Source organism: Helianthus annuus, chromosome 10, assembly GCF_002127325.2.
Source record: "Helianthus annuus cultivar XRQ/B chromosome 10, HanXRQr2.0-SUNRISE, whole genome shotgun sequence".
NCBI lineage: Eukaryota > Viridiplantae > Streptophyta > Magnoliopsida > Asterales > Asteraceae > Helianthus > Helianthus annuus.
In genome coordinates this window covers 110398958-110409263 of record NC_035442.2, presented here as the reverse complement: position 1 = coordinate 110409263, position 10306 = coordinate 110398958, and the positions used below count along the sequence as shown (strand labels likewise).

The window sequence follows — 10306 nt, the reverse complement described above, 5'->3', positions numbered from 1 at the left end:
GACACACTTGCCAACTGCTCTAGAATAGGCGATGGTAGAGGTTATTTAAGTACGTATAATATATAAAACTTAATAAAAACTTCTCGGGCCCTTTCAAAATTTGGGCCTCGGGCCGTCGCCTGGCTTGGCCGGCCCAATAGCCGGCACTGGATATAGTTGGCCAAAAGGATCTTGATCCTACGTTTAATTTGCCAAGCCTCAACCCAATTTTTAACGAAAAACGCCCCCTAAATAGTCGATGGATGTGTTTAGGCGTTTTTTAGGGAAAAAACGTAAAAAAAAAAAATAAACCACTACACTACAGGTGTTTTAACTTAACTTCTCACAAATAAAACTTACACCGTCCATCCACTACATTATCTTCGTCTTTCATCTCCAAACTCAACACTCCATCATCTTCCCCAAATTTCTAGGGTTTAAGCCGCCTGCAACTCCAACTACCAATGGCCGCTTCAACCGTCCACATCAATCCTCTTCTATCCACCTCAACTAACAAATCCTCCAAATCAGTCTTATTCGGCAAAGGGCTACGTACCTCCGTTTCATTCTCTCAACAAATAAAGCTCAAAAAGAGCCGCAACAATGGTGGCCTCAGAGTTGTTGCAGAGAAGGTCGTCGGAATCGACCTCGGAACTACTAATTCCGCCGTCGGAGCGATGGAAGGCGGTAAGCCGGTTATTGTGACGAACGCTGAAGGACAGCGGACGACGCCGTCCGTGGTGGCGTACACGAAGACTGGAGACCGGTTGGTTGGACAGATTGCCAAGAGGCAGGCGGTTGTGAATCCGGAGAATACGTTCTTTTCGGTGAAGAGGTTTATTGGGAGGAAGATGTCGGAGGTTGACGAGGAGTCGAAGCAGGTTTCGTATACGGTTGTGAGAGATGAGAATGGGAATGTGAAGCTTGATTGTCCTGCTATTGGGAAACAGTTTGCTGCTGAAGAAATTTCAGCTCAGGTATATGTTACTTATTATATACCACTACTTAGGGCTTTGTCTTTGTTCGTTAACAAATAAAATGTGTTCATGAACGCCTACCGAACAAGATTTTGTGTTTCGTGTACGTCCATCGTGGAAATGAACGTGTTTGTGTCCGTTCATTAACACAAATGAACGCTCATGAACACAAACGAATACAAAAAAACATTCATGTTAAGAAACGAATATGTAAACAAAAATATTATGTAATATACTATGTATATACAATGTAATATACGGTGCACCAATATTTATTAAATATTTAATTAGTGGGAATTTTGAAGTTTTTAAATGAAATATAACAACTAAAAACTCTTGTAACTATCAAACACAAACGGACATAAACAAACACGTTACTGAGCATTCACGTACGTAAATGAGTGAACACGGCCTCTGTTCATGTTTGTTGATTTAACTAAACGAACGAAATTTTTGTTTGTGTTGATTCATTTATTAATCAAGCGAACACAAACGGACTTACCGTCGAATGGTTCGCGAACTGTTCGCTGAACGTTCGGTTAATTTACAGCCCTACCAGTACTTGATAATATTAATTAGGTTAAATTGTTGAATTGTGTAATTGAGTACTGGCTTATGCTGGATTGGTGTGTTTTGGTGATTAGGTTTTGAGGAAGCTTGTGGATGATGCTTCTAAGTTTTTGAATGATAAGGTTACTAAAGCTGTTGTGACCGTGCCGGCTTATTTTAATGATTCTCAAAGGACGGCGACGAAGGATGCGGGTCGGATTGCGGGTCTTGAAGTTCTCAGGATTATTAATGAGCCTACTGCGGCTTCTTTGGCTTATGGTTTTGAAAGGAAGAATAATGAGACTATATTGGTGTTTGATTTAGGAGGTGGTACGTTTGATGTTTCAGGTGAGGGGATTTGGGGATAACCATCTTTCCTTTGTTTTTATGTTATTTATTTATATTGATTATTATTATTATATGGCATATGATGATCAGAGTAGGCGTAGTGGAAAATATAATTTTGTTAACATGAACTTATGTAAATTAGGGTTTAGGATTATGCATCTTGAATTTATATTACACTTTTATTTGGACAAGGGTTTAAGGTTGTGTATCTTGAATTCGTATTGGTTATGAATTTTGAAATTAGTGTTGTGCAAGTCTAATCGCGTAAATATCCATTTATGTTAACTTTTGTACAATGTACACACATGTTATGAAATGTGTTTTTTGATGTTTGTTTCTCATGTTGTCGATTGTAGTTCTTGAGGTTGGTGATGGAGTATTTGAGGTGCTGTCTACTTCTGGAGATACACATCTTGGTGGGGACGATTTTGACAAGGTTAGTATTGTTTTTGAGCCAATATGAGTGTTTATTTACTATTACCATTATTCTAATTATTATAAATCCATTTGTATTTTATATATTCTTGTAGAGAATAGTAGATTGGCTTGCTGCAAGTTTCAAGAAAGACGAAGGCATAGATCTACTTAAGGACAAACAAGCTTTACAACGTTTGACTGAGACAGCCGAAAAGGCTAAAATGGAACTTTCAACTTTGACACAAGCAAATATTAGGTAACTGCATCATTAAAAACATGCTTGTTTATTCTTTTTTTGTTTTTTATGGAAAATGAAATTATGAATCTATGGATTTTTGTTTTTTTTTTCTTTTTCTTGCTAGTTTGCCTTTCATCACTGCCACAAATGACGGTCCCAAACACATTGACACCACTCTTACAAGGGCAAAATTTGAAGAATTGTGCTCAGATCTACTAGATAGGTACATTTATATTTTTTACAAGTTTCAATGTTTTGTTTGGAATATATCTTGTCAATATATGATCGTAAAATGATAAATTTGGTTTTTTTTTTTCAGGCTTAAAAAACCAGTTGAAAATTCTCTAAGAGATGCAAAGCTTTCGTTCAGTGATCTAGATGAAGTGATACTTGTTGGTGGTTCAACACGTATTCCAGCTGTTCAGGACGTTGTTAAGAGTCTGACTGGAAAGGAACCAAATGTTACTGTTAATCCTGATGAAGTTGTTGCCTTGGGAGCTGCAGTGCAGGTACAATATCTTAATTCTTGTTTTCATCGATCATATTTTGTGTTTTCTTTATATTGTTGGGTGTTTGGATACTCGTATTGAAAGTGGTTATTTGTTGATCTTCAGGCTGGTGTTTTGGCTGGAGATGTGAGTGATATCGTTCTACTTGACGTGACGCCCCTATCCATTGGTCTAGAAACCCTTGGTGGTGTGATGACAAAGATTATCCCAAGAAACACAACCCTTCCCACTTCAAAGTCAGAGGTTTTCTCAACAGCCGCTGATGGTCAAACAAGTGTCGAAATTAACGTTCTTCAAGGCGAAAGAGAATTTGTTAGAGACAATAAGTCTCTTGGTAGCTTCAAGCTTGATGGAATCCCCCCTGCTCCACGTGGTGTCCCGCAAATCGAGGTCAAGTTCGACATCGATGCAAACGGTATCTTGTCTGTCACCGCCATTGATAAAGGCACAGGAAAGAAGCAAGATATCACCATTACCGGTGCCAGCACACTTCCTAATGATGAGGTATCTAATTTTTTCTGTTCTTTTTGAGTTGTCAAAATCGGTGGGTTGGGTAATAGGTCAAAATGAGTTTTGGTTGACCCATATGACAAATTTGATACATGATCTTGTGTGGTGTGTGCACGGTTTGGTTCGGTTTTATGATAAAACCGAAACCGTAACCAAAATGTTCGGTTGGTTTTCAGTCATTGAAAACCGTTCGGTTTCAGTTTTTGCGGTTTGAGTAACAGTTCGGTTCGGTTTTCCGGTATTTGGAACAAAATTAAGTAAGGTACAAAAATAAAAAGAAAAATCCAAGATCTAAGAATCTTTCTTAGATGTTTAAATTTAAGTCATTATATTTATTCTTTTTGATTAATATTATTCACATAAACCTAACCTTCTAATCTACTTTTATATTTATCCAAAGTTTTTGTTAAGACATTTCATTTTATAATACTTTGAAAATCATTTAATTTTTATGTTAAATTTTGTTATTTCTTGTAGGCAATGGATAAATCATTTCCAAGAAAAATAAACATTCTAATGTTTTTATTGTAACTACTTAACATTCAAGAATAAAACTAATATTTCATAAATCAATATATAATAAACACTAAAAAATGACTTTTTAGGTTATTCAGTTTGGTTCCGGTTTTTTCGGTTTTTATAAAATGCAAAACCGTAACCGAACCGTAATTTCAGCTCTGTTAAATCGGTTTTGGTTCGGTTTTCTGCTCATCCCTAATCTTATGACTATTGTGATGAACAGGTACAAAGAATGGTTAACGAAGCAGAGAAGTTTGCAAAAGAAGACAAGGAAAAACGAGACGCGATAGACACAAAGAACCAAGCGGATTCAGTGGTTTACCAGACGGAAAAACAGTTGAAAGAATTGGGAGATAAGGTTCCAGCCGCTGTTAAAGAAAAAGTCGAGGAGAAACTTGGATCGCTCAAGGAGGCTATATCTGGTGGGTCGACACAGACCATAAAGGATGCGATGGCTGCTCTTAACCAAGAAGTTATGCAGCTTGGACAGTCACTGTACAACCAGCCTGGTGCACCGGCTGCGGATCCTACTTCTGGTGATGCACCGGGTGCTCAGTCCTCTGAGTCTTCAAGTAAGGGACCTGAAGGGGATGTTATTGATGCGGATTTCACCGACAGTAATTGAGTCATTTTACGTTCATTATTGAGGTAATAATAGTTGAAGCCTGATTTTCAAGTTTGATAATTTTCATTTAACTTGTCTATAAGGGTTTTCATTTTTATTGTTTTTATCATTTGTTTTCAGTTTCACGTCAATGCTTTAAAAGGGTAATTAGGTAATTATGCATCTGAAACATAATTACATCATAAGAATCTATGTGCAACAGATTGCTAATAAAATGTCATTTTTGGGTAAAGGAACAACCCACCCCTACGGAAGTGGTCCACTGGAAGGGAGGGTTAATTTTCTATATGTCATATATCATAATTTTACTAATATTTATAACAAAATACGTGAATATCAATATAAATAGAAAAGATGCATGCTCTAATACCAAAGTATTTTAAAAAATGATATTCATTGATTAATATTATAGACATAAAAATTATGTTCGATTTTTCTTAAAGTCAAATTTGTCCTGAGCTGTCCGACTAAATCCGATTCTGGCCGCCGAGGTTGACTGTCTTTGATCAATTCCGAGTAATTAGGCCGAGTACTCGGCTTTCTAGACCTAGTTTTACAACATTGCTTAGGATATGATTGACTATCTAACGAATAACGAACGGCCATCATCAGAATCATCGTTATATTAAGTCTTTTTTACTTTATATTTACAATAGATATTAATTGAATACTTTCTTCATATTTCGAAGTTATGTTTAATAAGATCAATAACACTTTTATTTTGAAAGAATGTTATTGTTTTTATATTATTGCATTTATTTTTATCAGTTACCAAGTACTGGATATTACACTTTGCATCCAAAAGAGTTTCACTCGAATGATAATTATCCTCAAATCATATGATTTACTAGTGTTTCTTTGGATTCTAACGTGTCCTAAATTCTACTGTATATTTAAACATGAGCTCAAAATTAAATAGGGTATAAAATGCAAAAATAAATAACTAAAGTAAAAACATATACTTTTGTGAAGGAAGATTGAAAACACTCGACATACGTGTCTATTTAGCTATGACATAAAAAAATTCATACTTCAAAAACATCAAAAACCCACGCAATATAACATATAACAATTGTCACCTTTTTTTTAACTTTTAACAAATAATCTCTCCATTTCTGTAATATATAAATTAAAAGGACAAGAAGGCCACCACTTGGTTGTTTTTAGTCATTTTAAAACCTGCATAAAAATGAGGCAAAAATGAAAGGTGCACAATATAATTAAAAATGGATGATGTGGAAAAATGGGTAAAAACAATGTTCAAAAAATATTATTATGAATGCTCTTAGGGAAAATTACAACAGTAGTCTTTGACCTTACTCATTTTCAAAAATAGCCATTTGACCAGGCATAAAAAAGCCCGGTCACGCTTCCCCATCCCAGTGAACCGTCATTTTTATGCACCTTCAATCCAGCCACAACCAAGCGGACACGTGTCCTAGCTGAATGGGCTTTATGCCGCTACCTCTCAAGCCGAGCCGCTTCATGCCCAAGCCGAGCCGCTTCGCCCCCTGCCCCACAAGCTAGCCAAGCCGCTACAAGTACAAGCCATGACCTTTCAAGGCCAAGCCGAGCCACTACGTTTTTGTGTATATATATGTTTACCACAAGTACAAGCCATGACCTTTCAAGGCCAAACCGAGCCGCTACAAGTACAAGCCATGACCTTTCATGACCTTGAGATTTATGGTGTTAAATTTTCAAAACTCTTGTTAAATTTCAGTAGTATTTTTTAAAAAAATATCAAAATACATCAAAATATGTCAAATTGGTTTTTGAAGTATAGGCGGGACAAATTTTTTCAATGTTGTATTTTTTAAGAAAATGACGTTTTTCTTAGCTTTAAAAAACCGAATCCCTTAAATGACATATAATTGAAATAATTCAAACGGTTTACTCTGAGCCAAATTAAAGAAAAAAACAACATCATTATCATTCATTATATCGATCGGATCTGTAAACGAAGACATCCGGTAGGATATCCGAGTAATATTTTGAATATCACACATCTTGCGAATATAACTTAAAAAGTGATGTAGGAAAAATTGGTTTCAACTTCTAAACCACGTCTAGTAATACAATCGTGACCGGCAACATACTCGATGTTCCCGTTAACAACCTCCCAGTTTCCCCCGGTGTATATCACAAACTTAACACCCATGAGTTATACTAAACGTGACCAAAGTATGTATTCAAACAAAGAAAACGAGAAGACAAAAAACACATGTGTGCAAAATCCAGATGTTATATATATATATATATAGTTACGAAATTATACATAAAAAACACATGTAAAGGCTTGGGCATGTGTTGAAAGGTCATAAAATTCAAATGAAACGGCTTGGGGTAGGTGGCAATGCTGAAGCGGCTTAGATCCAGGGTGTAGCGGCTCGGGATGGGGCGAAGCGGCTCGGCTTGGCCATGAAACGGCATGGCTTGGCAGTACCACAAAGCGGCATAAATCAGAGATTGGGCGAAGCGGCTCGGCTTGGGCATGAAGTGGCTCGGCTTGAGAGGTAGCGGCATAAAGCCCATTCAGCTAGGAGGACACGTGTCCGCTTGGTTGTGGCTGGATTAAAGATGCATAAAAATGACGGTTTACTGGGATGGGGAGCGTGACCGGGCTTTTTTATGCCTGGTCAAATGGCTATTTTTGAAAATTGCCTTGGTCAAAGGCTACTGCTGTAATTTTCCCATGCTCTTAAACCAATTTGTAATCATACAATCATTTTATTGTCCATATTTATTCAAAATTGGATGCGTTATTTCATTATGTTCATGCCTTTCCGCTGCGACATGAACCTAGAAGAGTTTTGTATGATCTTGGGACAAAAGCAATGTTCAAAAAGTATTATTATGAATGCTCTTAATCCAATTTGTAATCACACAATCATTTTATTGCCCGTATTTATTCAAAATTGGATGCGTTATTTCCTTATGTTTTTTTTTGAACGGCAACTTTCATTGAAACGCTAGCAAGGCATTATTTCATTATGTTCATGTCCTTTTGCTGCCGCATGAACCTAGAAGAGTCGTCTTGTGTGACACCCGAGCAAAATCCGCAATAATCCTAATTTCCTCACTTCACTCCTCAGTTCTTACTTGTCAAATTTCGGGACGAAATTTCTTTCAAGTTGGGGATGATGTGACAACCCGAACTTTCAAGACTAGTACCTTTCAGTCTTGCGATTCTGATCCCTCACTACTTCTCCCTTACACGTTCATTATTTTTTTTAGAATCTGTCTATCACTCGTGCCTTTAATAATTTTGATTAATGTAGTGTGTTATTGAGATTAACAATGCATTTTGTAGTCTTGGACCGCACTGATTGTTAAATTACATTGGGCCGCCACTGTTTTCACTTATACTCGGCCCAATCCACCTGTTGTAATGAAACTCGGCCCAAAACCCCTCTCTTGTTATGTATACGTAGATACATGGGCATGTTGCACAACTCTTGCCTGATCGCAAACCCTAAAGCTTGTTTCCCCTCTTGAATGGTGACGGCAGTAGACCTTTCCCCCATCATCGAAGCATCGTTTCCTTCCCTCGTTCTCCTGGTTAGTATTGCTTGCCAGTAAATTAATTTGCATATGTGGAGTTAAAAACATGATCTAGGGTTTTAGATACGCATCGAGTAGAATCAGATCAATTGTTGGTATTGAGAATCGAGTATATAATGAATTCGAAGATTAGTTTGTGATGTAGCGATTAGATGGTTTTAATTGTCATGAATGTATAACACTTGATGCAACATAAGCTGATTAAATATAATTGTTAGTTCCTTGGTGCTAATTAAATTGACTGTGTAACATGGGTAATCGATGATTATGTGTTATAAAAACTCACTGATGTGCTTGCTCGATGCTAAAGTGTTGCTAGACTAATCATACTAATAACGATTTTATAAGATAGATATTGTTGTGGAAACAAGGACAATCAATTGGTGTATATACAAAGTCAAAAAGTCTGTTGCATGTTATGTATTTTATTGGACCGATTTGTGCACGTGATAGTTACACAAATGAGCATGGGGAATATGGTCACATGGGGTAATGATTCCATGATATCAGTACACTATTTTCTATGCATGTAACCAGGGTTATAGGCTAGTAAACGTTAGAGTGATGATGATGAATGACTGTATGATGAATCTGTTTGAGAAACATGAACTAATGATTAGCAATTTTGTGCGATAACATGGGTTATAAATGTGATGATGAACCGATTACTCTTGTTGGGAAATTAGAGGTGTCTTGTTAATTGTTTTGGATTGATGATGGTATAATAACGAGTAGATGATCTGTTATGGCATGCTACAATTTTATGGCTGCTAGAGTAAGGGATCGCTGATAAAATACCGGCCCACGAACATCAAAATAGCTTATAAACACTTGGGCCATAATTAACTGTTGGGCTGCGTGCGTTTGGGCCGCATAAGTAGGGCGTTTCAGATGGGTTTGGTCACGCTTTGGGCTGGGTATAAAAGAGTATGTTTGGGCCGGACAAGCCCAAAGGCTAGTCGCACAACCCAGTTCACTCGCACAAGGCTCATCAGACGCACAAGGTTAACCAGAACGAACAAGGCTGTTATTTGTTTACGGTTGGGCCTTGAAGCCCAATTCACAAGCACACACAATCCAGTCCAATCGTACAAAAGGTCTGGATCGCACAATATGAACTTCAGTCGCACAAGATGTGTGAACCGTACAAGCTGGCTTATTTGTTTATTGGGCCGTATACTATTGGGCTGCCATGATTGGGCCGGGTACTGGTTGGGTTACGTTAGTTGAACCGCACAACCCTTTGTGGAACGCACAAGTAGGCGGATCGCACAACGGGTTGGGCCAATATTATTTGGGCTTCTTGTAGCATTACCTGATTGATTAAGTGTACCATGATATATACGTGCTAGCAACGTGTTAACCTGTGTGGAACATACGTGCTTTACTTGAACCAAACCTGACTTGTATGGTAACTGTGATAGGACGTGGTTGATCACATTGTAGCTTAACTGAACCTTTTTCGTGTATCATACCGAGCAACCCCAGGTGAGTTCACTGCACTTTTCTCAAGCATGCGTCCCGGTGGTTTGGGACAACTGGTAAACATTTGGAAGGGAAACATTGGGTAAATAACTTAATCGGTTTTGGTTATTGCCTGGAGGGCAATGGGGGTGATTAGTTGATAGCGCTATTAGGTACTAATTATCTGGGTTTCACTATGGTTGTTTAGAGGCACACTCCTCGGTTACGTAAGGGCGGTTCCCCTAGGGTAACTAACTGGACAACATAGTGGGTTGCTAAGAGGCACACTCCTCGGTTACGTAAGGGCATAGTCCCTAGGGTAACTAACTTGAGCAACATCGTAACGTATCATTGAATCGCATTAACATATAACTGGTAACACAACACGTAAGCAACACTTTGAACTCACCAGCGTAGTCTGACACACTTGTTTGCATGCTTGTAGGTCATTAACGTTTGGAACATGGACTTGCTATCTGGGAGTGCTGGAGTGGTCATGGATCGAGACTCTTGGGTGACTTATAAACGTTACATTGATTTTGAATGTTATCGTGAAACTATTACTAAACGAATTAATACATGCTTCCGCTACACAACTTTTGAGAAT

The 10306-nt window shown here is 37.7% G+C and overlaps 1 protein-coding gene across 1 annotated transcript; it reads left to right on the top strand.

Annotated features, from left to right (window-relative positions):
• The first annotated feature begins 266 nt into the window (after positions 1-266).
• LOC110885481 (stromal 70 kDa heat shock-related protein, chloroplastic) lies at positions 267-4780 on the top strand. Its single transcript, XM_022133190.2, has 8 exons — positions 267-956; positions 1601-1853; positions 2210-2289; positions 2384-2526; positions 2633-2731; positions 2828-3017; positions 3123-3521; positions 4270-4780. Exons 1-8 carry the CDS (start codon positions 444-446, stop codon positions 4669-4671), a joined length of 2079 nt encoding a protein of 692 aa, XP_021988882.1. The 5' UTR covers positions 267-443; the 3' UTR covers positions 4672-4780.
• The last annotated feature ends 5526 nt before the right edge of the window (positions 4781-10306 follow it).

What these genes read in the sequence shown, in the direction of transcription:
- LOC110885481 (XM_022133190.2), top strand. Translation starts at nt 444, where the DNA reads ATGGCCGCTTCAACCGTCCACATCAATCCTCTTCTATCCACCTCAACT. An exon ending in CCTTGGGAGCTGCAGTGCAG is followed by an intron (nt 3,018 to 3,122) that starts GTACAATATCTT and finishes GTTGATCTTCAG; the next exon opens with GCTGGTGTTTTGGCTGGAGA. An exon ending in GCACACTTCCTAATGATGAG is followed by an intron (nt 3,522 to 4,269) that starts GTATCTAATTTT and finishes TGTGATGAACAG; the next exon opens with GTACAAAGAATGGTTAACGA.